The following is a 27,615-nucleotide window of genomic DNA, read 5'->3' on the forward strand; positions in this document are numbered from 1 at the left end:
TCAAAAAGAACAACACAGTGTGTGCACCAAAAATGCGCCGGCATCTAAACTTACATTCTTGAATTTCAAATAAAGATATAAATAGAATGAAAAGAATTTAATAGGAGTAAATTAGGAAGTTGCTTAAAATTGCATGCTCTCTCTGAATCACGATGGAAAAAATTTGGGTTCAGTGTCCCTTTAATAAACAACATATAAAAGGGATTGGTCCAGTTAAAGTAATAAAAAGTAAATATTGAAAAGTAGATGGGTGCATGTCAATTTCAAATAGAAGCATTTTTGCAATATACTTCCATTGGTAAAAAAATACTTCTAGTAAGATTTATTATGGTTTGTCAGTGGAATATGCACATATGCTGCGAGGGCCCGCTCACAAGTATTCAGAAAGCTGGCTATAGTGCGTTGCATCAGTGAAGACTTAAGACTTAGAGACATGAAAAACCTTTTTTCAGGAATCAGATCGAGAACACAATTTCAAACAACTTTCCAATTTGCTTCTATTGTCAATTTTGCTTCATTCTCTTGATAATCTTTATTGAAGGAACAGCAATGTACTACTGGGAGCTAGCTGAACACATTAAGATAAGAGGTATATTTGTGATGCCACCAATCAGCAGCTAGCTCCCAGCTCCTGAGCCTACCTAGACATGCATTTCAACAAAGGATACCAAGAGAATCAAGCAAAATTTGAGGTTTTTAGTCCCTTTAATTTGAGTCATATAAGCCACTGCTGACTCTCAGAGTTGTGGTGTTTGAATACTGGTGCACAGGCTATGCAAATATGCCACTGAAAAAGCAGCAATACCTTTTACTAGAAACATTTTTAATGGAAGTATATTGCAAATATGTTTCTATTTAAAACGGAAATGCACTCACACACATTTCAATTTTGATCTTTCTATCCCTTTATAGAAAAATGGAAAGCACATTCACTTCACCAAATATGAATTTCATTTTTCTTCTTCTTTGCTAAAATGTGTTGATGTCATTATCCAACAATACACCTTACAGCTGTGCCAGATAACTTATAATTAAGACTTTTCAGTTATTGATCCTTTCCAGCAATCCATATCCCTTTTATGTCGTAGAAGAAATTTATTGTATTAAATTTGTAAAGGTTGTATCCTCATATTACCTTAAGAGATGCTTCAGATGCATCATCTTGTAGTTCTTCCAAAAGCAAAAGAAATTCTGTTTCATCTTTGAGAAAGGTCTGGAGTGGTTTCTAAAGCACAATAAAGAACAAGAAAGAATAGGTATTATAATAAGAGAAATAATTTTATCACAGACATTAGAAGCTATACACAATAGGATGACTCCTAAGGGCAACAGAAACTATTACCTTTTACCTTTGTTAAAAATGTGACAACTGTGTTCCGGTCCATAGAAACATTTGATGCTGGGTGATAAGGAAACTACATGTAAGAAAATGTATACAAGATCATTTCTATTAAATTAAATAAGATGTAGAATACTATTAATACACAGAGGTCCAAACAATGCTAATATCATTGGATTGGCAGTGGGTAACTTACATGTATTTTTATTTATCCATGTTATATGAATTTATGATTATTACATGTTTGGTATTTACATATTTTAAAAACATTATTGCAGGCTCGGGAACATGTACACCAGGAAGATAAAGTACTATAATATTAATCATTTCTTTACATGTCAAATGTAGGCCATGCTAATATACTACTTCCATCCAACCCCTCTGCCAAAATATCTGCAACCTCACTGGTTCCTCTTAGCCAGGGGCAAAACTACAGGGGGTACAGAGGTCGCAATTGCGACTGGGCCCCCAACTTTTTACAATACAAAACGTTGACCTGCCACTGCCTGCACTGATATCATGGGAGTGTGACATGATGCTTCACTAGTGTCTCTGACTACAGGGGTTAGTGTTTCTGTTTTTACCCATTGGTGTGTGTGTGTGTGTGTGTGTGTGTGTGTGTGTGTGTGTGTGTGTGTGTGTATGTATGTATGTATGTATGTGTGTGTGTGTGTGTGTATATGTATGTGTGTGTATGTATGTGTGTATGTGTGTATATGTTTGTGGAACCAGCAAATTACAGACCTTGTAACTACAGCATGGGGGGGGGGGGTAAACAGTGTCAGTCTATACAGTACCACTATATACAGTAAGGGGGGACTGGACCATGTCACAGACTACTGTGGTCACTTTATAAAGTACTGGGGTGGGTAGGGTCAGGCCAGCCATCTCACCGGCAGATTACAGACTGTGTCACTGACTCATTATATACAGTACTGGTGGGTTAAACAGTGTCACTATATACAGTAATAGTGGGTCAGACCATCTGCAGACTTCCCCCATATTTAAGAGGGGCAGAGAGGCCGCTACTTGATGACAGACTACATGAAAAGCACTCCAGGGGTTAATGGATTGTCGATTTACAAATAATTGTTAAGCAAATAGCACAACAAAGAGAAGAAATGGACAAATGAGATAATCATTTCCAGCTGTGGTATTAAAACATAAAACTTTATTAATAGACAAATAATAAAAGATAAAAAGTTAAATTAAAAACACTCTTAGGTGCCTCGCAATGGTCAATCACTCAAAGGATGAGGTAGAGATAGAATCATACTACTGAGGTAAGCAGGGGAAAAAAAACTTGTGTAGCTGCGTATATATGCAGTTATTTAAACACTTGCTCTGTGAGGTGTGTGGGGGCTCATCCACAATACAACAGTATTAAAAATTTTGGCAAAGAATTGAAAATGGGACTAAGTAGCGTACCTATAGGTTCTAGGGAGGAAATAGTATCTGTCACTTTAATTATCAGCAATTCTATAGTACAGCAAAAATTGTGATCGTACACTAAATAGCATAGGGAAAATTGGAACTGTCACCACCGCTGATCTTCTCCTAGTATCAGTGAAGGAGTTATGTACTAGATGTATGTTCAGGTGGTATGTTAGAACAGTCAACTTGTAGGATTTATAATTGAATTAATGTAATCTAGCGGTCGGGTAGAGAGGTAAATTGTTCTCCCAGCTGCCCACTAATGTGCAACAATGTTGCTACCGTTAGGTAAAGATAATTAAGACCAGATATCTAAGTGACACTTAATATGCTGCTATTATAAATCATATGGCTCAGTAACTGATTTGTAACAACTGGCACTGTAGTATTAAATTCTATGTCTATAGTACCAATATCAGCGGCAAGCAGTATCACCTAGACTATGCGATTGTTACAAGTCATAATAGTGACTTAATCTGACTGAGTAATATGGAGATACCCCCAAGTAACCGATGTATACTGCCCCACTAGTAAGAATACATCATGTAAATGATTCTGTGTAACCACATCAATAATTGCGTTCGGATAGAAAGGTAAATTATGCTCCCAGCAGCTTCGTAATGTGAAACACTATTACTCGAGTTGTGTGCTGATCTGTAATGCCTGAACATTAGATATCTGTCCTTAACTTTTTTTTACCTAAGAGACGCTTTAATATGCTGCTATTATAAATCGTTAGGCTCAGTAATTGAGTCGTAACAACTGGCACTGTTATTTTAAATTCTATGTCTTTAGTAACATTATTAGCGGCAACAGTATCACCCGAACTATGTGATTGTTACAAATCATAGCAAATTACAAAAGAGTTATATAAACTCAAACCTCCATTAAGAATTGTAATTTGCTATATCTAAACAATATATATGTATATACAGGTAGCCCTCAGTTTACGCCGGGGTTAGGTTCCAGAAGGAATGGTTGTAAATCGAAACTGTTGTAAATTGAAACCCAGTTTATAATGTAAGTCAATGGGAAGTGAGGGAGTTAGGTTCCAGGCCCCTCTCAAAACTGTCATAAGTAACACCTAATACATTATTTTTAAAGCTTTGAAATGAAGACTTTAAATGCTAAACAGCATTGTAAACCTAATAAAATAATCACACAACACATAATATATAATTAAACTAAGTTAAATGAACAAAAACATTTGCTAAACAGCATTATAAACCTAATAAAATAATCAAACACAGACTTCACTTGCATTTTTCTGCAAACGGTTCTTTCTATGCATTCCAACCTGGACTGATTTATAGACAGGAAGATCTTGTTCCTTTGAAATTTGCTTGATAGCTCAGGTCTGGTTAAACTGATTAATTTCAGCTTGCTGGGCTTTGCTGCAACACAAGTGGACAGCTCCACCTACTGGCTATTTTAATAAATGCACTGCTTCTCAATGCTTTTCAATAGCAGTCACATGACTGGAAAAAAAGGTTGTTATTCTGAAACGGTGTAAATTGAACCGTTGTAAAACGAGGGCCATCTGTAGATGCAAATGAAATTAGAACCTGATATTACCGATTTGCAAGTAAGAAGACATACCCTCGTATAGGATAGCAACTTAGTCTGGCTGAGGAATGTGGATATACCCCCAAGTACCGGTATATACTGCCCCACTAGTAAACATACATCATGTAAATAGTTTTACGCAACAGTATCAACAATTGCGAGATAGGCAACCTAAGGCTATCTAAAAACACAGAAGCTCCAGGGCTTCTCACCAGTAACTTAACGTTCCTGACGTCCCTGACATGTTTCGCCCTAACGGTTTATTCAAAGGGTCCTGTCTTCTTACTTGCAAATCGGTAATATCAGGTTCCAATTGCATTTGCATCTATATACATATATATATATATATTGTTTAGATATAGCAAATTACAATGCTTAATGGAGGTTTGAGTTTATATAACTCTTCTGTAATTTGCTATGATTTGTAACAATCACATAGTTCAGGTGATACTGTTGCCGCTAATAATGTTACTAAAGACATAGAATTTAATACAACAGTGCCAGTTGTTACGACTCAATTACTGAGCCTAATGATTTATAATAGCAGAATATTAAAGCGTCTCTTAGATATCTGTTCTGAACTTTTTTTACCTAACGTTGAGGCATTACAGATCAGCACACAACTCGAGTAATAGTGTTTCACATTACGAAGCTGCTGGGAGCATAAATTTACCTTTCTATCCGAACGCAATTATTGATGTGGTTACGCAGAATCATTTACATGATGTATTCTTACTAGTGGGGCAGTATACATCGGTTACTTGGGGGTATCTCCATATTACTCAGTCAGATTAAGTCGCTATTATGACTTGTAACAATCGCATAGTCTAGGTGATACTGCTTGCCGCTGATATTGGTACTATAGGCATAGAATTGAATACTACAGTGCCAGTTGTTACAAATCAGTTACTGAGCCATATGATTTATAATAGCAGCATATTAAGTGTCACTTAGATATCTGGTCTTAATTATCTTTACCTAACGGTAGCAACATTGTTGCACATTAGTGGGCAGCTGGGAGCACAATTTACCTCTCTACCCGACCTTTAGATTACATTAATTAAATTATCAATCCTACAAGTTGACTGTTCTAACATACCACCTGAACATACATCTAGTACATAACTCCTTCACTGATACTAGGAGGAGATCAGCGGTGGTGACAGTTCCAATTTTCCCTATGCTATTTAGTGTACGATCACAATATTTGCTGTTCTATAGAATTGCTGATAATTAAAGTGACAGATACTATTTCCTCCCTAGAACCTATAGGTACGCTACTTAGTCCCAATTTCAATTCTTTGCCAAAAATTTTAATACCGTTGTATTGTGGATGAGCCCCCACACACCTCACAGAGCAAGTATTTATATAATTGCATATATACGCAGCTACACAAGTTTTTTTTCCCCTGCTTACCTCAGTAGTCTGATTCTATCTCTACCTCATCCTTTGAGTGATTGACCATTGCGAGGCACCTAAGAGTGTTTTTAATTTAACTTTTTATCTTTTATTATTTGTCTATTATTAAAGTTATGTTTTAATACCACAGCTGGAATTGTTCATCTCATTTGTCCATTTCTTCTCTTTGTTGTGCTATTTGCTTAACAATTATTTGTAAATCGACAATCCATTAACCCCTGGAGTGCTTTTCATGTAGTCTGTCATCAAGTAGCGGCCTCTCTGCCCCTCTTGTTTTTTGGTGCCAACCGTAATACTACATAGCACCCATATATTCCCGTGAATACAATATATAGACACAGTCCATTAATATAATCGGGTAACATAGGGGTATTTAATTTGCAATTGTAGTGTCATTGGTCCTTTTCTAAGTTCTGTTTTCCCCCATATTTAACTCCTTTTGACAGACCTACATTTTAGCCAATCAGTGCTGACTCATAAATAACTCCACGGGTGTAAGCACAATTTTATCTTTATGGCACACATCAACTAGCACTGTCCATCTGTGAAAAACTGTCAAAATGCACTGAGATAAGAGGCAGCTTTCAAGGGCTTAGAAGTTAGCATATTACCCTACCTAGGTTTAGCTTTCAACAAAGAATACCAAATGAACAAAGCAAATTTGATGATAAAAGTAAATTGGAAAGTTGTTTAAAATCGCATGCCCTATCTGAATCATGAAGGTTTAATTTTGACTAGACTGTCCCTTTAAAGCTTTTTATTGAGGTAAAGCAATTTAAAATGTCTTCTGTATCAAGATGTATATCTTGAGTCTGTCTGATGTGGATTTGGTGAAAACCATTTGGGGGGAAAAAATGTCATTACATACATCCTCTGTGAGTATATTCCATTTAGTACCTTAAGTTGTACTGGCAATACCAAAGTATTCATGCCACGATTATTGAAAAGAAACTGCAGATCGGATCAGAGGAGAGACCTAAGCAGGCGGCAGCCTCTACAAGGGGAGGAACTTTTGCCATCTTTGTATATCTTTTGAAATAGGTCCACAAACACATTGTGTTGTGTTGTGAACATGGAAAGAGGTAAAATTACTGAGTGGTGTGTGATAAAGTGGCTGGCAAATAAAAAGAACACAATGGCTGTAATATCAACACTTAAAGGGATACTGAACCCAAATTGTTTCTTTCATGATTCAAATAGAGCATGCAATTTTAAGCAAATCTCTAATTTACTCCTATTAACAATTTTTCTTTGTTTTCTTGCTATCTTTATTTGAAAAATAAGGCATCTAAGCTAAGGAGCCAATTTTTGGTTCAGATCTGGACAGCACTTGTTTATTGATGGGTGAATTTATCCACGAATCAGCAAGAACAACCCAGGTTGTTCACCAAAAATGGGCCACCTTCTAAACTTACATTCTTGCTTTTCAAATAAAGATACCAAGAGAATAAAGAAAAATTGATAAATCGGAGTAAATTAGAAAGTTGCTTAAAATTGCATGCTCTATCTCACGAAAGAAAAAATCTGGGTTCAGTGTCCCTTTAAGCATCAAATTTTTATTTTATTTACCTGATCCCAATCCAACCACTTCTCCAATGCATTGAGCCAAAACCAAGAAATTTGTTGTGCAGTGTGCTTTTCATCCCTGTGAAATAAAAAAAATATATGAATGTTAGATAATATTTTATGCCTCTATTAAAATGGACAGTCTACTCCAGACTTTTTATTATTTAAAAAGATAATCCCTTTATTACCCATTCACCAGTTTTGCATAACTAACAAGGTTATATTAATATACTTTTTACCAATGTGCTTACTTTGGATCTAAGCCTCTGCAGACTGCCTCCTTATTTCACTTGTATTTTAGCCAATCAGTGCTGACTAGCTGTGAAAAACTGGAAAAAGTCACTGAGATAAGAGGTGGCCTTCAAGGGCTTAGGCACAGGCATATGAGCCTAGCTAGGTTTAGCGTTCAACAAAGAATACTAAGAGAACAAAGCAAATTTGATGATAAAAGTAAAAAGAAAAGTTGTTTAAAATTACATGCCCTATCTGAATCATGAAAGATTAATTTTGCTCAGACTATACCTTTAATTGTACCGAGTTAATTAAATGGAAAAGGTGAAGACATCCATCAGGTCAAACCATATTGATTACTACACATGCTTAAACAGATAGTTTCTTTAAATTCTAGGCTGTATATGGTTCAGGGCCAGAATTACTAGGATATATTTTTACTAGGGTATATGGTTCAGGGCCAGATTTTTTATATGATATATTTTTTTCCAAATTGTCGTGTTTGGGAGTCAAACTGTTTCTTGTAAAGTTAAAGGGCCATGATACCCAAATGTTAAAACACTTGAAAGTGCTGCAGCATAGCTGTAAAAAGCTGACTAAAAATATCACCTGAACATCTCTATGTAAAAAAGAAAGATATTTTACCTCAAAAATTCCTCAGTAGCCACATCCCATTGTAAAGGACTTTTAGTTGAAATAATTTTTATTGTCATGGATCACATCAAATACAACATAATAAAACAGTGTGCTGGGTTACAATGTCCTAGTATTCTTAAAACAATTAAAGTTTTTAGCACCCTGTTTATATCATTTTCATAAATTTTTCTCCCCCCTTCCCATCTCTGCCTTCCCTAACTCCCTCTTATCCCATTTCCCTAAACTTCATAACTGTATACAAAGAAAAACCTTTAACTTTAAACTTTTCCCGTCGAGCAATGACAATGTTGTAGATTTCTTTAGAAAGCTATATCTATATTTAAGAAAGTTCCTATTCTCTCCAATTTAATTGCCCTAAAAAAGCCTTATTGGTTACTTAGTGTTGATCTGTATGTACCTACATATTTCTGTTTATTTAAAATCCAGTGTATCCACATGTTTTGGAATCTCTCAGATGTCCCTTGTATACATGCAGCTGATTCTAGCATATTATAAACATCTTCAATTTTGATCATTACCTCACCCCATTCTGCAGCCCCTGTAAAGGACTTTTAAGCAGCAAATCAGTATGTCTGTCCTGGGACAGCTAAGGGGTTGAGCCTTGTGCACTCATCTTATTTCTCTATTCAGTTTAAGGAAGTTTACTATGAAATCTCATGAGAGTTAAGTCAAATCTAATGAGATCACAGTAAAGGAGTTCATGACCTCAGCAGCACATTATTTATTTATTTTTACCTGCGGCTGGGCAGCAGCTGAATTATAACTTTCTACACAGAACTTACTCTGCTGAGCTGAGGAGTATGTGAGGTAAAATATCTTCCTTTTTTTACATAGAGATGCTCAGGTGATATTTTCCTGTGAGCTTTTTACATTTATACTGCATCAGTTTCAAGTGATTTAGCATATGAGTATTGCGTCCCTTTAAATAGTACAGATAAGTTGGAAGTCCTGAACAGAGACCATGCCCCTTAGAAATAACCTGAGAAAAGATCACAAGAAGAGCATATAAATATTTTAAAAGGACCAACATATTCATAAATGTAGATGTTGCAGCCTAATGTGTCTAAAGTAAGACCTGTGATGTTGTTAAAGATTATGGAATGCAACAATCATGAAAATGAAATGAAAATAATGGTACATTAACCCCTTAATGACCGGACCATTTTTCAATTTTCTTACCCTTAATGACAATGGCTATTTTGACATTTCTGCGGTGTTTGTGTTTAGCTGTAATTTTCCTCTTACTCATTTACTGTACCCACACATATTATATACCGTTTTTCTCGCCATTAAATGGACTTTCTAAAGATACCATTATTTTCATCATGTCTTATAATTTACTACAAAAAAAATAATAAAATATGAGGAAAAAATGGAAAAAAACACACTTTTTCTAACTTTGACCCCCAAAATCTGTTACACATCTACAATCACCAAAAAACACCCATGCTAAATAGTTTCTAAATTTTGTCCTGAGTTTAGAAATACCCAATGTTTACATGTTCTTAGCTTTTTTTGCAAGTTATAGGGCCATAAATACAAGTAGCACTTCGCTATTTCCAAACCACTTTTTTTCAAAATTAGCACTAGTTACATTGGAACCCTGATATCTGTCAGGAATACCTGAATATCCCTTGACATGTATATATTTTTTGTTAGAAGACAACCCAAAGTATTGATCTAGGCACATTTTATGCCACCATTTCACCGCCAAATGCGAGCAAATAAAAAAAAAAAACTTTACATTTTTCACAATTTTAGGTTTCTCACTGAAATTATTTACAAACAGCTTGTGCTATTATGGCACAAATTATTGTAAAAGCTTCTTTGGGATCCCCTTTGTTCAGAAATAGCAGACTTATATGGCTTTGGCATTGCTTTTTGGTAATTAGAAGGCCGCTAAATGCTGCTGCGCACCACACGTAAATTATGCCCAGCAGTGAAGGGGTTAATTAGGTAGGTTATAGGGAGCTTGCAGGGTTAATTTTTTTTTTTTTTTTTAAATATCTTTATTTTTCAAGTGCAACAGACAGATGGAGGTAATTACATTCGGTAGTATTTACGTAGTATATGATTACATGGCAAATGATAACATCAATTATAAAACAGTTGTCATGTCAATACTGTAGCCTGGATCTTGAAAAGTGATAAAAGAAAGGAGCAAAAGAAAAAAAAAAAAAAAAAAAAAAAAACAAATTTCCATTGTGCACAATTTTTCTTTTTACCTTAAACACAAAATAATATTAACTTCCTAACTCTCAGCTGGCATAGTTCACTCTCCGACAACCTCCTCCCCCCCCCCCCCCCGGGAACTTCTCCGAACTAGTCTACCAGTCTCCTCGCAATGTTGCCTCTAAAACGTATTCTGTGTTCTTAAATGGTGCAATGATTATAGTACGCGAAGTATCTGGTAGTGTGTGAATAAAGGGTCCCCATTTGTTAAAGAAGGACCGAACCCTAGCATTCATGTCTCCTAAGCCGTCTGCTTGCTCAATAAAAAGTTGTTTTAGCAACGCCTGCTTTAGCTGTGTAACAGTGGGTGGATTTCGTTTGAGCCAATTTTGGAAGATCAGATGTCTCGCCATCAATACTATATTAGAGATAAGTAGTTTAATATGTTTGGGTAGGCCTAAGAAGTCAAGGAATACTACATTCTGAAATGTCCAATCCCCACAGGGACACTGTATTTTTGTCTTTACCCAGTGTGCCGTCATCTTCCAGAATCTGACTAGTTTAGGACAGTTCCACACCATGTGTTCAATATCTGCGTCTATCAGACTGCATCTAGGACACTTACTGTCCCTGTCTGCCTTCCATCTCTGGAATTTCCCAGGGGTCACATAGCTGTCGTGTATTAGCTTAAAATGGGATTCTCTCACCTCTGAGGAGAGAGTTGCTAACTTTACTCTACTGATGCTTTTCTCAACTTCCGCCGCTGTCACATCTTTTGCAAGCCTATCACTCCAAATGGAGGCTATCTTGTCTATGCAGGTTGTCCCCGCTAGTCTGTTCATCTTTGTGTACAATGGTGCTATAGAGGTGATGCCATGTCGAGCTAATTCTATGCTTTGTTTTATAGCTGTTTGGTCTTTGTTGTTCCCCTCCCTCCGTAGTGTGTCAAAGTAATGTCTGGCTTGCAAGTAAGCATAGTGATGTGTTCTGGGCAAATCAAACGTGGTTCTTAGGGTTTCAAAAGTCTGCATGAGTCCCCCCTCCCTTGTCATTGTTTGACCTACTGTACGAAGTCCCTGGCTCTTCCACTGAAGAAAAGCCTTAGTCGATATACCTGCAGGGAACTCAGGGTTGCTGCACCATGGCAAATATGCGGTCAATCTGTGGTTGCCCCCTAGCGTCTTGCAAAACTGTCTCCAAGCTCTCGCCGGTTGGGCCAGGAGCTCCATGTCTTTTAAGTGTTTGGTCGCTTGGGTTTGGGTCATGTGTGGGATCATCTCTAAAGCCCATGGTTTCGTCAGTTCATTTTCCAACCTAGGGTCAGAGAACTTTCCCCGTCCCGTCAGCCAGTCAATAACAAATTTACATTGGGCCGCCCAGTTGTATAGTTCAAAGTTTGGTAGTGCTAATCCCCCCATCTCCCTTGGGGCGGTAAGCTTGAGAAAACTGACCCTGTGTTTCTTGTTGTTCCAAATAAATTTAAGCACCTTTCCCTTAATGTGGTTTAAGTCTGATTTTCGCAGTATTGCTGGCAGAGTCTGGAAAAAATAAAGCAGTTTGGGGAAATAGATCATCTTTATAAGTCCCACCCTTCCCGATAGGTTCAAGGGCAGCAAAGTCCACCCCCCAATCAGGCTGTCTAATTGTTTAAGCAAGGGACCATAGTTAATAGAGTACCATCTGCGTGGGTCTGTGTGTAGTGTAATACCTAAATATTTGAAGTTACCCTCCACTATCCTAAAGTCATAGCCGGGAATTTGTTTTTTACCTTTTGACAATAACCAGAGTAGTTCAGTTTTGTCAGTGTTGACTTTGTATCCAGAGACTAAGCCGAATTCATTGACTATTTCCATCAATTTTGGAATATTTTTTTGAGGGTCTTGTACGTATAACACCATGTCATCAGCAAAGAGCGAGACATGTAAGGTCGACTCGCCTATGCGCATCCCCTGCATTGTCTGCCTAATTTTTATTGCCAGGGGCTCTATAGCCAGGTCAAAAAGGAGTGGGGAGAGAGGGCAGCCCTGTCTAGTGCCTCTATGGAGTGTGAAGGGTCTGGTAGGTGTGCCATTGATTAGGAGGGATGCTTGGGGTTCTCTATAAAGATTCTCAATTGCCCTGACAAATGCACCTTCGATGCCCATCTTGCCCATGGTGGTGTATAAATGTTCCCACAAGACCTTATCAAAGGCTTTTTCAGCGTCTAAGAATAGTAGGGCTGCCTCGTCATGTGTCGCTATGTTCTGGTTATGTTGTGTTATGTTCCAATAGTGTTGGATAATTGTTTGGACTCTTCGAATGTTAAGTACTGAAGATCTCCCCTTAACGAAACCCGTCTGGTCCTCGTGTACTAATGTCGGGAGTATATTTGCTAGCCTGTTTGCAAGGAGTTTAGTTAGGATTTTGTAGTCCTGATTAAGCAGGGAAATAGGATGGTATGACTGTGTTAAAAGGGGGTCTCTACCCTCCTTTGGAATAATACTGATATTGGCTTCCGCAAACCTGGGGGAGGGTCTAACTTCACCACTGAGGAGACCATTGAACAGCTGCGTCAAAGTCGGGCCTATATCGGTTCCCATTATTTTATAAAACTCTGCTGGCAAGCCATCAGGCCCTGGAGTTTTCTCTAATGTTAGATCCTTAATTATGGTCAGAATTTCGTTCAAAGTAACGGGGCTGTTGAGGCTGTCAAGTTGGGCTCTGTCAATCGTTGGTATCCGCAACTGTTCCCAGAATCTGTCTATATCCCTTGGCAGTACCTCCTGTGGTGAGTAGAGGTCTTTGTAAAAGTCAGTAAATGCCCTTTGGATGTCTTCCTCCCTATTCAAAACTACGTCGCCCCGCTTAATAGCCAGTATAGGATTTCTTTTTGTCGACAATTTCGTCATTCTCGCTAGCAGCCTTCCCGTCTTGCCTCCGAACCTATAGTACCTAGCCTGTATTTTAGAGTGAGTTTTGTTAGTTTGTTGGAGTATATAGTCATCTCTTGCTCGCTTAATGTCCTTGTATTTGAGTCTGTTGATTGTGTTTGGGTTCCTAAGATATTTATTCCTCGCATTTAAGATCTGTGCTAGTAGGAGCTCTGACTGCGCCCTGCTCTTTTTCTTGATGTTTGCGGCGTAAGCCGAGATAACCCCCCTCAAGACAGCCTTAGCTGTTTCCCAGAACAGTATAGGGTCACCTGCATGCAATTGATTGGTCTCTGCAAATGCCAGCCATTCCCCTAAGATGTGTCTATAGAAGTTGGGGTCTTTACATAAATACGCTGGGAACACCCACCTATTGGTTTTCCCCCTCCCGGGACTAAGTTGGATCTTGACTGCTACTGGGGCATGATCTGAGATCGTTATTGGGTCTATCTCAGCTCCCAACACTCTGGGGCATAGCTCTGTGGATATCAGAAAATAATCAAGTCTGGCCATGGTGTCTTTTGCTACTGACATGCAGGTAAAATCCCTCTGCTCCGGGTATCTGGCTCTCCAGATATCTTGTAGCCCTAAGGTTTTCTTGAAATTATGAAGTATTAGGGATTCTTTTTTGGAGTTTCTAAAACTCTGAGGGGTAACGACTTTCTTATCTGGGTTATAGAATCTATCGGCAGGGACCTGAGGAGCAATATTGAAATCTCCTCCGACAACAGTGGGCAGCGTGGTAAACTGCATTATCTTAGCGTGCAATCCCCTCCAGAAATGTTGTTTCTGTCTTTGTGGCCCATACACTCCTACCAGAGCAAAGGGGACTCCCATGACCTCTAATTGAAGCATTACAAATCTCCCCTCCTGATCTATGTCGGTCTTAGTGATAGTGTACGTCAGGTGTTTTCTAAGTAGTATAGCCACACCTCTAGCTCGTCTCAGTTCGTATGGGGTATATATATAACTTCTCCCACCCAGCCCTGTTGCAATTTTTTGTGTTCAAGGTTCGTCAAATGTGTTTCCTCTAATATGGCTATGTCAACTTTTCTAGATCTTAGGTAACGCAGGATAGATCTGCGTTTTTGCGGAGAGGTTATGCCTCCCACATTCCAGCTCATAATATGTAGGTTATGTGTCATCTGTAACTCGGTTTGTGGATGGGATGTAGGGTAAGAAATTGACTACACGTAGGTCCGATAACACAATGTGTAAGAAACATTTTAGGTGTCTTGTTTGTACTTTACCACCAGATTTCCGACTAAGAACATTTCCCTTTGTCGGAGAGTCCCGGGGGAAGAGGAGAGCATCCTGCCAGCTAACTAAAAATAAAAACAACACGATTAACAACATTGAAAACAAATTAAACAGACAGTTCAACAGATAGCTTTTAGAAAACAGAACCAATTGGTTTTTTCTTTCCATTGAAATAGCAATCACTTAGCGTCTAAATCAATAACTGTGTATAAACATTCATTACTTTGCTGCACTTTATCCCCTTTAGTTGTTCTACTTTGGTATGTTGAGAATGATTTTTCCCTCAGTTGCTCAAGTCAGGTCTCTACCTTAATGATGTGGTTGTGACTACCTTCGTGTTTCGCATCCCTCTATTATCTAGGGCCAGAAAGGGTCACCTCTCCTCAGAGTACGTGTCTCCCGTATGTGTAATTTGTATTGGTGGAAGTCAGCCTATCAGTTCTAGCATGTGATCCTCTCCGCCCGCCTGCCAGCGGGGGCCAGCATAGGAGGGGAGTATAATGTATAGGGGCACTGGTACTAGTAGTGTGCTGGAGGGTACCCTCTCCCTAGGTGAATGACCTTCATAGTGGGGGAGCTTGGGAGCTAGAGCTAGGTAATCAATCATGTCATTCGGTAGCCTCTAATACTCTTCTACTGGCTGCTCACCAAAATTATAAGCTAAAAGGTATTTGCAGTATGAAACAGAACAAATGAACAAACATATTCCCAAAGGCGTTCATGTTACCATATTAACCACTGAAAGACAACAAAAGCTATTAACATAATGAGGGAGAGGGGTGTTCCCTTCCATAAAGTCTTTTAGTGAGGCAGACTCATGTAAATGTGGGTGTCACAATAGTAAATTTTTCTAATTTTCCTCCCTCTCAGTGCTTATCAACAGGTCTTAGCATGTTACCAGTCCCTCAGATTGGGTTCTCCATCCTTTCAGGCTTCCTTGTCAGCTAGTTCTTGTTCAAGTCTCAGGAACTTTCGCAGATGTTTAGGGTCATCGAAAAACTTAATTCCCTGCTGGGTCTGTAGTTTAAGTTTTGCTGGGAACAGCAGGGACACAGATCGCCCTGCCTCAATCAGCGATTTGCAGTAGGGAGAGAACTCCCTTCTTCTCCTGGAGATCTCGGCAGAGTAATCTTGGAAGATGAGGATTTTCTTCCCCTCAAACAGCAGTGGGGAACATTGACGATAGGCTCTCAAGATCGTGATTTTATCTTTGAAATTAAGATAGCGTATCATCACTTGTCGGGGTCCCCTGGTTGTCTTTGGGTCTTGGTTAATGATCCCTATTCTGTGGGCTCTCTCAGCTACACATGGTATATCCTCAGATGAGAGGTGCAGGAGAGTGGGCAAGGTTTTTTCTGCAAATTCTAGGAGGTCAGTGCTTGAGATAGTTTCTGGCAGTCCCACAATGCGCAGGTTGTTCCGCCTTGAGCGGTTTTCGAGGTCGTCGAGTTTGTCAGTTAATAACTTGTTTTGGGCCTCAAGCGCTATTATTTTGCTGGAGTTTTCTCGCTGCCTAATTTCTCCATCTCCCACCCTTTGTTCCACATGTTGGAGCCTTGAGGAGAACGATTTAAACTCAGATGACAGAGTATCCATTCCCGTTTGTAGTTGTTCTATTTTAGGCAGGAACAGGGCTGATATTTGGGACACTATAGGGTGGGTTTCCAATGTCTCTTCATCTGCAGCATCTGTGGCCATAACCTCAGCAGTATGAATTTCTGCTACAGCCTTGGTTTTTCTGTCTTGGTGTTTCTGTCTGCTCGACATTGTACCAGTGGTCTTCACAAAACTGGAGTAGTACCTCTGCATGCAATGTGCCTCCACTCAGGGAAAGTGGTTTGCGCTGTAAGTGGCTCTAGGTGCCGTATAAAGGTATGGATTGCGGGGGGTGCAGCGCAGTGTGAAAGGCTTATTTCATAACCAGAAATCGTGCATTATTCTCAGTATCTTTCAGAGCCATATAAAAAAAATCGGCATAGTCAGCCCTCTTCTCTCTTTATTTGTCTTATTGTCCATTCGGAGGTGGCTTATAGTCAATCCCTACGCCTGAGGGTGTCTGCTTTTAAACTTTTATTCCCGCTTGTCATTCCTCAGTGATAGGACTTCTATTTCCCCAATGTGTAGTAACACCGGGTCGGTGCATGTATTTGGAGCGTCTCTGTTCTCAGTGCAGGCCAGCCCACGTGGCTTAGAGTTCGCCTAAAAGTGTTTAAGATTGGCCTGTCGTATGGCTGTACGGGTAGCAATGCCAGAGTTTATGTGCACCACACAGCAGGGGAGTCTGGCTATGTTCAGTTCGCAGCCCTTAAATGTGTTTTGCTGTATGTTAAGTGCCCCGGTTTCTTACCCGCGGTGTTTCCAAGATGGCGGCTCCCCTCTATGCTTTTCTCCGGTCGCTCACTCCGCCACTCCTCGGTCTTAATAGCGTTTGTCTTGGCAGCTTATAAGACCGGTACGGTAGGTTATCTGAGTGCGGTGAAATCTGAGCAGCAGTGGGGTGTTAGCAGTTGTTTCGTCGCGGCCGCGACTTTTCTTATTAGCGATATCTCGTTCCGGTGGGGGAGCCGTTGGCTTTGACTCCGTGCTGCAATAATGTCCGGACAGGTCCAGTAGGTCACCTGTCAAGGTTGGCGAGCTTTGTGGGCTATTGAGGTGTAGGATTTAGGAGTTTATCAGTCTATGTCTCCGGAGCTCCTTCTACCTGCGTCCTCACTCTTTGCCCGCCCACCGGAAGTCTTGCAGGGTTAATTTTAGCTTTAGGGTAGAGATCAGCCTCCCACCCTTATAAAAAAAAATATATATTTTAGCTGTGATGGACTCCTGCCTTAGCCCCAACCTCCATGACCCCCCCCCCCCCCAGCTCTCTAACCCTCCCCCCTATCTAATTGCGGCCATCTTGGGTACTGGCAGCTGTCTGCCAGTACCCAATTTGCCCCAAAAACAAAAGTATTTTTTGCTCTTTTGCTTTTTTTTTATGTTTTCTGTAGTGTAGCAGCCCCCCACAATACCCCTATTCCCCTCCCCCTCCCAGATCCTTTTATATTATTTTTTTTTTAAAAAAATCTTTCCCCCTCTTCCCTCCTCATTGGTGTCAGTGGCCAGCTAATGCGCGCGCACGCGCGCCCCACGCACGCTCCCGGCACCCGGCGTGCACATTGCACTTCTAGGAACCGGATGCCGGGTAGCGATGGGCCGCCCACCCTCCTCCCTGTTACGCTCCCACCCACCAACGAACCGGCACCATCGCTACCGGTGCAGAGAGGGCCACAGAGTGGCTCTCTCTGCATCAGAGTCTTCTAAAAAGGTATTGCAGGATGCCTCCATATGGAGGCATCACTGCAATACCCCGAGAGCTGCTGGAAGCGATTGCGATCGCTTCCAGCACTCTCTTAAGACAACTGACGTACCAGGTACGTCCATTGTCATTAACTGCTTGTTAATGCATGACGTACCTGGTACGTCAGTTGTCATTAAGGGGTTAAAAAGGAATATCTAAGTACTAAATACAATACTCTGCACATGACGCCAGAGTACTCTCCGATCACTGACCCTGGACCTGATTGTTTGGTGCTTTAGCGCTGTAGTCGCTTGATGTGTTTTTATTATCACTACTCATGTGAGTGTTATTATTTTTGTGTGCTGTGAGAAGCAATATTTTTGTTTTTATTAAATGCTTGCATCGGAGATGTGCTGACAGCTGTCTGTGTTTCCTTCTACTTCAGACTTGGTGAACAGACCTGTCTTCAGACAAGCAGCTCTTCATTTGCTGGATTAATTATTTTCTACCATCTCCAGAAGGAACTGAAGTTTATTTTCCTCATTTTGTACAGTTCTTGGGACTACCGGACTTTTCATTTAAGTATACTTTTATTGACATATTCTGGTGTTTTATTATTGCACTGTTATTATGGTAACATTTTTCTTCCCCCTGTGTAGATTCATATAGTGAGTGGTTAGCGCTATTATTTATTTTCCTTTAAAATACAATACTCTCTCTGGGAATAATACAATATGGTAACAACTATACAACAGAAGCAAGATTTGAAACTAGTTGGATGAGGTTTGAGAAGAGCCATTATAGAGGATGTGTCCCACTGCTTTAAAGGGATACTAAACCCAAATTTTCTGATTTCGTGATTCAGATAGAGCATGCAATTTTAAGCAACTTTCTAATTTACTCCTATTATCAATTCTTCTTGGTTCTTTTGCTATCTTTATTTGAAAAAGAAGGCATCTAAGCTAAAAATCCAGGCAATTTTTGGTTCACACCCTGGACAGCACTTGTTTAATGGTGGGTGCATTTAGCAACAAATCTGCAAGCACATCCCAGGTTGTGAACCAAAAATGGGCCAGCTTCGAAACTTACATTCTTGTTTTTCAAATAAAGATAGCAAGAGAATGAAGAAAAATTGATAATAGGAGTAAATTAGAAAGTAGCTTATAATTGCATGCTCTATCTGAATCACGAAAGAAAAAAAAATTGGGTTGAGTATCCCTTCAACGACCGACGACGTGCAGGGTATGTCCTCCAAAAAAATACACTTAACGACTGAGGACGTACCCTGCACGTCGTCGGTCTTGGAAAGCGGTGGAAGCGATCCAAAAAGCTTTCAGCCGCTTTCCGGTTATTGCAGTGATGCCTCGATATCGAGGGATCCTGCAATAACCCTCCTTGGCCATCCAATGCAGAGAGAGCCACTCTGCATCGGACATCGATGGTCACAATCATTGGTGGGTGGGAGCCGACGTGGGAGGCGGGTGGGCGGCCGGGCGGCCATCAATGGATCCTGTGATGCAGAGGGGGGCGGGATCGTGGGCGGGGTAGCCGGGGTGCGCATGGGAACCACTACACTACAGAAAATAAAAACTATTCTAAGGGATCTGGGAGGGGGTGGGGAAGCTACACTACAGAAAAAATAAATAAAAAGAAAATCTTTGTTTGTAAACTGGGTACTGGCAGACAACTATCAGTACCCATATTGGCTTCCAACAAGTTAGAGGGAGAGGGTTAAAGGGCTGTTTGGGGGGGATCCTAAACAGCAGCATATGCAAATATGCTAAAAAAAACTAAAAGATAGCTTTTATTTTAGTACTGGCAGACTTTCTGTCAGTACTTAAGATGGCAGGGACAATTGTGGGGTGGGGGAGGGAAGAGAGCTGTTTGGGAGGGATCAGGGGGTGTGATGTGTCAGGTGGGAGGCTGATCTCTACACTAAAGCTAAAATTAACCCTGCAAGCTCCCTACAAGCTACCTAATTAACCCCTTCACTGCTAGACATAATACACGTGTGATGCGCAGCGGCATTTAGCAGCCTTCTAACTACCAAAAAGCAACGCCAAAGCCATATATGTCTGCTATTTCTGAACAAAGGGGATCCCAGAGAAGCATTTATAACCATTTGTGCCATAATTGCACAAGCTGTTTGTAAATAATTTTAGTGAGAAACCTAAAATTGTGAAAAAAAAATGTTTTTTTTAATTTGGTCGCATTTGGCGGTGAAATGGTGGGATTTTGTTGTAACCCCTAAAAAATGTCTTGGTGTTGACTGTGCATTGTAATGGTCAAAATTGTCACCTGTACCCGGAAAGACCGTCATATCAATTGCTTTTATTTACTATTTTTTAAGTTTATTTTTTAAGTTTAAGTTTATTCATCTTTTGTACGTTTGTGCCTAAACGCTTTGGAGTGTTTAAATAAGGAGCATATGAGGGCATTGTTAGCCACAAGATAGCAGTGGAATATACATATATGACCCACGTAGCTCTTATAACGAGAATTAATATGGTGTTAATATATAACCCCATCACTGAATAGGAACTAGGTGAGCGGTATAAATTTCAAAAATACATAAAGGGTTTTTGACAGAGGATAGGAATAATATGCATGTTAACAGCTCATACTAATGGGAAGATCGCAGATAAACGATAATCGTTAATATTTTAGTTATGTAGAATTTGAAGGCTATATATCGGAGGTACATATCTCCATATGAGATTCCTCTATGAATATTGGACATATTGACTCAATATCTTCAACATAAGGTAACACTACACATATATATATAGCACAATATATCAGCTGGCGTGCCTAATAATTAGATTTGTTTATCCTCTTTTATCAATATATACACCATCTTTAAACACTCACATTGTAGCCAAACATCATGCCTGTTTTAACACACTTTGGTGTATTCAGAAACATAGTTACTGTTAGTCTGTCCCTGTACAGGATTACACTCCAGCATTGTTTAAGTTGTCATGGCAACAAGCGGCTGTCACATTTACTATCACTAATCAAAGTATCAGCACAATCGTTTGCACGCTAAGAGTTTGCTTTATGCGTTTAGATAATATGCCACAATGGTTTTATAATTATGGCATTCACATAGAGAAAGCCGATTATTTACGGCTATAGAATTTTGACAACCGGAAGTAGTTTGGCGCACTACTTCCGCCACTTAGCACATTTGGAACGCATTATGCGTTCCAACACCGGTAATTTTGGCGCCAGCACAGGTAGTGGTTTGAAATGATTTTGAGTGAGTATGTCACTATTTAAGAGTTTGTTTGTTTTCACTTTATTTATGCTGATGAAGGAGGCAAGACCTCCGAAAACGTTACAGAAATAAAAGTAACCTGTTTATGAAAGTCCTGAGAGTGCATTTTCTTTTGGCTGCATATCTTCTACAAATTTGCACCCAGGCATTTTTCCTTTGTGGGCGAGTTTTGGTGTTTTGGATATATATATATATATATATATATATATATATATATATATATATATATATATATATATATATATATATATATATATATATATATATATATATATATATATATATATATACACACAGTGAGGCCTCGGTTTACGAATTTAATTCGTTCTCCGGGTCGTTTCGTATTGCGAAAAATTCGTAAACCGAAACACGGTTTCCCATAGGAATGCATTGAAAATCAATTAATGCGTTCCGGAGGTCCGAAAAAATTCAAATAAAGTGTCCAAAAAATGCTCCAAAAGGCTTAACAACTTGCTGCAAATGGCTCCAATGTCTCCAAAAGGCTCCACAACTTGCTGCAAATGACTCCAAAAGGCTCAACAACTTGCTGCAAAATGGCTCCAAAACCTCTCCAACACCTCCACACTGGTACCCAAACTTCATTAATTCAATCATACTTGAGTATGCAGGGGGCACAGGGGCCACTGGTTTCGTATTGCGAAAAATATTCGTAAACCGAGGGGGGCAAACCGGCATTTTGTTTCGTATTGCGAAAAAAATTCGTAAACCGAGTCAATTTTTCTTCAAATTTCGATTTCGTAAACCGAAATTTCGTATACCGAGGCCTCACTGTATATATATATATATATATATATATATATATATATATATATATATATATATATATATATATATATATATATATATATATATATATATATATATATATATATATATATATATATACACATGCCAAGGGATATTCAGGGATTCCTGACAAATACCAGTGTTCCAATGTAACTAGCGCTAATTTTTTAAAAAAGTGGTTTGGAAATAGCAAAGTGCTACTTGTATTTATTGCCCTATAACTTGCAAAAAAAGCAAAGAACATGTAAACATTGGGTATTTCTAAACTCAGGACAAAATTTAGAAACTATTTAGCATGGGTGCTTTTTAGTGGTTGTAGATGTGTAACAGATTTTGGGGGTCAAAGTTAGAAAAAGTGTGGGTTTTTTTCATTTTTTTTCCTCATATTTTATAAAACATGTTATAGTAAATTATAAGATATGATGAAAATAATAGTATCTTTAGAAAGTCCATTTAATGGCGAGAAAAACGATATATAATATGTGTGGGTACAGTGATTGAGTAAGAGGATTACAGCTAAACACAAACACCGCAAAAATTAAAAAATAGCCCTGGTCCCAAATGGACAGAAAATGGAAAAGTGCTGTGGTCCTTAAGGGGTTAAGATTGATGTCACAAAAGCTGTAAGTAAGAGAAATACATACTTTTCTGATGGTCCCTATATATAAAAAGATGACCACTATGCTGAGCCTAAATAATACACCCTCTGGGTTATTCATTTCAGGAAGTTGCCTTTTCTACACAAATCAGCTATATACTGTGTCATTGAAAGAAGGATGTGAAACTAAAAAATGTTTCATTTCAAAATGGATCAAATTTGTTTATGTTCTCTCATTATGGTATAAAATTAAGCTTTTTATTTATAACACTGTCATTTCATCTAGTCCTACCTTGGTTTTGGGTTGTATTTAAGAGCTACGTTGAGCTGCAATATTAGTGGCTGTAGTAGGATCACAAAAACACTTTAGATTCACCTCAGTTTTAACCTTATTGCTGATATCTATAAGAGCAAATTTTAATTTTGTGGGAGGTTATCTCCTACCACTGCTGCTAATGGGCATGCATAGTGCATTTCTCAACCGCGGTCCTCAAGTAACCCCAAAAGGCCAGGTTTTATTTATAACTGAACTAGTGCACAGGTAAGATAATCAGCTGATGTGTGAGAGCAGGTTAGTAACCATGGTGTTACTGATCAGCTGATTACTTCACCTGTGCACTGGTTCAGCTATAAAGAAAACCTGGCCTGTTGGGGGGTACTTGAGAAACACTGGCATAGTGCATGCGTGCACCAATAGTACAAGCAAATCAAATAAAAATGTGGCTCCAGTATGTATTTAAAAAGTTGCTGGATTCACTGTAAAGTGTGCTTTACGAAGTAAAGTGACAGAATTAGATATTTGATCTAAAAGATATGCATAAAGTACATAAATTTTATTATTTTGGTTATTTCACACAACAATGTCAGTTTCTAGCCTAACAGGGTTTTTTTTTTTGCATGGAATACAATTACTCTTTGGCCTTTAGCCCAGGTTTCTAAAAGTTGGATGTAGAAAAGAAAATGTATACTTTGATAACAAAAATGATCTAGCATATTACATAAGTTTGGCAGGGAGAGCCTACTCATGCATAAAACAGGTGTATATAAAAGCTGCACAGAAGTGATGCATTATATTAAAGCACTCATCTAGTCCTAGACCTCAAGCATAATTTGTTAAAGGGACACTGAACCCAAATTTTTTCTTTTGTGATTCACATAGAGCATGCAATTTTACTCCTATTAGCAATTTTTCTTTGTTCTCTTGCTATCTTTATTTGAAAAAGAAGGCATCTAAGTTTTTTGTTTGTTTCAGTACTCTGGACAGCACTTTTTTTATTGGTGGATGAATTTATCCACCAATCAGCATGGACAACCCAGGTTGTTCACCAAAAATGGGCCGGCATCTAAACTTACATTCTTGCAGTTCAAATAAAGATACCAAGAGAATGAAGAAAATTTGATAATAGGAGTAAATTAGAAAGTTGCTTAAAATGTCATGCTCTATCCGAATCACAAAAGAAAAAATTTGGGTACAGCGTCCCTTTAATGTCCACTGGACTAGCAGTACGCATGACAGCGATCTCTGCACGTGTGCTGGCCATTGTGTATATCACTGTACATCACTATATGTACTAGTGCTCATCTATGCGAGTACACATTTGTATGGATTATTTTTTTCAGTGGTTCTAAAGGTAAGGCTGTGTGTGTCTGTACAAGTATCAATTAGTATGTGTATGTCAATATGTCATTTTATGCATATTGGTATTAGGCTGCATACCTATCTAGAGTCAGTCAGTGTCTGTGTGCTATGCAGAACACCTTAGCCACATAGCATGCAAGTGCCTATGTCCCTGCTAGAGATCATGTTAATAGGTAGAGTAAAGAAAAGCGTCAGGACTTATGTCTGTGTCACAGTCACACAGTGTGCAAGGACAAACATGTGCATAGGTGTCAGAGTCCCACACAGTGTCAGGACTTGGGTCAGTGTCACACAGTGTGCAAGGACATACATATCATATATGCATAGGTGTCAAAACTTATGTCTGTCAGTTCGCACAATTTCACGAGCTGTGTCTGTGTCCCACACAGTGTCAGGACTTGTGTCTGTCACGCAGTGTATTAGGACATACATGTGTCAGTAACATAGGTGACAGAGCTTATGTATGTGTCAGTACCGCACTGTATCAGCCAGAACATATGTCTGTCACACAATGTAGAACATACATACTGTATGTGTCAGTACCATAGCTGTCACACTCACAGTTTATATCTGTGTCAGTCCAGCTGCCCGCACAGTGTCAGTACTTGCGTCTGTGTCAGTTCAGCACCGTGTCAGGACTTACGTTCCCGTCAGGCCTCATGTCTGTGTCATAGTCACACAGAGAGGGTCCGTGTTTATGTATCAGACAGTGTCTTTATGCCAAAGATCTAACTCTCACCTTAATAAGTGCGGGGCTGCTACAAGGGCCCGTAGAGTTTCTTCCACTTCCACTGCTTGTGGTCCCCGGTGCAGCTGTGGCAGACAGACCCGGGCCAGCTCCCAGTGTCCCCTCCGCAAGCACCGGCAGAAAAACCTATACAAGCTTCTAAGAGAGGCCGCCTCCTCCTCTCCAAACGGGTGCGACATTACTCCGGCAGCGGCAGGTAGCATCCAAGGATGCGCGTACCCGCCGCGATCGTACAGGTCATGTGATCGCGCAAAATGTTGTCACATGACCATTTGGTCTTGCTTTTTTACAGAGTGATGTAGTAAATTGTGGTGAATGGTTTAGCGTCTTGATAATTATTTATCTCTTTCTTTATTTTTATTTTTATCCAAAGGTTCCCATAATGCTCTGCGAGGCCATGCACCTGTGCTGCCATATTGATTATGGATTTTACTTAAAAAGCATGTTAAATATTGTTTTCAATACAATAAATCAAACAATAAAATGTATAACGCAAAGAAAAATGCGTGTGATCAAATTTTAAATTATGATCATATTATAGCCTCTATCTACCTCTCATTTTGGATCAGGTGTTGGTAACTTGAAAGCTAGCTGAATAGCAGAAGAAATGCATGTTACAGCTGATTAAGGGAGCACACAAGGAATGAGCAAAAAAGTTTCAATATATACATGGCAAACACACACAAACATCACAGACACACTACACACCATATACACAGATACATATACTACAGTAACAGCATACACAACAAATAAACAATATTCACAGCATGCACACAAATATAGAAATAGTACACAGCAGACACTTCATAACATAAACACATAAACTACACAGCATTCACACACACATGATACACAATACACAGCATACATAATAATATACACACAATAGCATAGCACACACACAGGCCTGCCCTTTGGATAAGGGACCCACCCAGGGTCCCACACTTCCAGGGGTGAGGGTATGAAAAGGTGCAATGTATATCCTGTATTTAGTTTATGAAGAAGTGTTTTATGGTATCAGGAGTTGTAATATATACTGTTATTCTTTATATAGGTAACACTGAATGTTGGGAAAGGGGTGGGCCATGTGATGAAAGTGGGGGGGGTTACATCACCGGAAGGGGGCGTGGCCTGGGGCCAATATAATCTGTGGAAAAACAACAAAAGTGTATTTGTAGCACCAGTTAGAAGCTCTCATATAATTATATTACCCAGTATTCATATACAGTCTACAGTCCAGTTAGACTATTGCTCGCATAGGATAATGAGAAATGGATGAACTGCTATTTAATATCAATAATAGAAAGTCACTTACATAAGCTTCCAATGTTGTGGTCAGATCCAAAGACAGAGAATCCCAGCCGCAAAACCCTTGATTGGGATAACACTCTCTCTGTGTTTTACTCGCTCCGCTGGGCTAGCAGACATCCACTCACAGGGGTCCTTTTCTGGTGAACAAGTGCAAGGCCGCACAACCTCCGTGAGGATAACACTACCTGTGTTTTTCGTGCTCTGCCAAACAATCCCAGAGATTGATCACCAGCAGCCTGCGGGCAGTTAATACTTCCAGTTTTAGAGTAGCTTTCAGTGTCTTGATTAGTTTATACGAGCCCAGTAGCTAGGTTCAAAAATGCAACATTCCAAAAAAGTAACGCTAGAACTGCTCCATAAAAACCAAGTAGATTTATTAGTTCAAAAATAAAAAGCAAAACAAAAGAACCAGCATTTGCATAACAACATACAAGAGGATTCAAACAAACAGAGAGCAGCACACATCCCAAGCCACAGGACGCGTTTCGGGTTTCCCCGTACTCTAGATTATAGGGGGAAGGTGCCTCTCATACCTTTATAGGGAGGTATCTCAATAACACCTGGTGCTATTAGTGCACATAATAATTTAAAGAGCACAACCTGGATAAAATGAGTTCAATTTACAACCAATACCATATACTATTTACTTACTTAGATTTAAAGGTACTCAACAAATATCTACATAGTTTTATATCAAACGTGAGGAATGCAAGAAATTGAGATATCTCCCTATAAAGGTATGAGAGGCATCTACCCCCTATCATCTGTGAGTACGGGGAAACCCTAAATGCGTCCTTTGGCTTCGGATGTGTGCTGCTCTCTGTTTGTTTTAATTCTTTAGTATGTTGTTATGCCAACGCTGGTTCTTTTGTTTTGCTTTTTATTTTTGAACTAATAAATCTACTTGATTTTTATGGAGCCGTTCTAGCGTTACTTCTTTGGAATGTTGCCAATATAATCTGTGTCGCAGTTATCAAGCTGGATGTGTTATGCAGCCTGTTACGTCTATGCTCTGCATAGTTGTACCTTCCATACTGGTGTCAGAAGTATATACCTGCGCTTCTGTTTTCTGATTAAAGACAATGTCGAGAGGGCGGAGCTTGGCCGGCCAGGAAGATGATCATGTGATCAGATAGCTCCTAGGTCCATGTTCCCCAAATCCCAATAAAATACAGGCTACACCGTAAGAATCGACACCCAACAGAGTCCCCCAGCATTCAGGACCCCGCAGACCTCAAGAGGAGGAGAACTGAGCAGTTCCGGTAGGTGGATTAACAAGTCCCCACAACAGACATGCCAAAGACAGCTGCAGCAGGCACATAGCTGCGGACATAGGAAGATCCGGAGGCACAAGCGTCACAAAGTAGAAGGCACACCTAGCATCAGAACACCTGGGTG

The 27,615-nt window shown here is 39.4% G+C and overlaps 1 protein-coding gene across 1 annotated transcript in view; it reads right to left on the reverse strand.

Moving 5' to 3' along the window:
- Positions 1–25,109, reverse strand: part of ZFYVE26 (zinc finger FYVE-type containing 26) — a gene marked incomplete at its 3' end in the record, with an annotated part of 634,764 nt that extends 609,655 nt beyond the window's left edge. The window contains 3 exon segments of the mRNA XM_053697844.1: positions 1,136–1,225; positions 7,329–7,404; positions 24,895–25,109. Coding sequence (XP_053553819.1) covers positions 1,136–1,225; positions 7,329–7,404; positions 24,895–25,106 — 378 coding nt within the window.
- Between the last annotated feature and the right edge of the window lie 2,506 nt (positions 25,110–27,615).

Source organism: Bombina bombina, chromosome 1, assembly GCF_027579735.1.
Source record: "Bombina bombina isolate aBomBom1 chromosome 1, aBomBom1.pri, whole genome shotgun sequence".
NCBI lineage: Eukaryota > Metazoa > Chordata > Amphibia > Anura > Bombinatoridae > Bombina > Bombina bombina.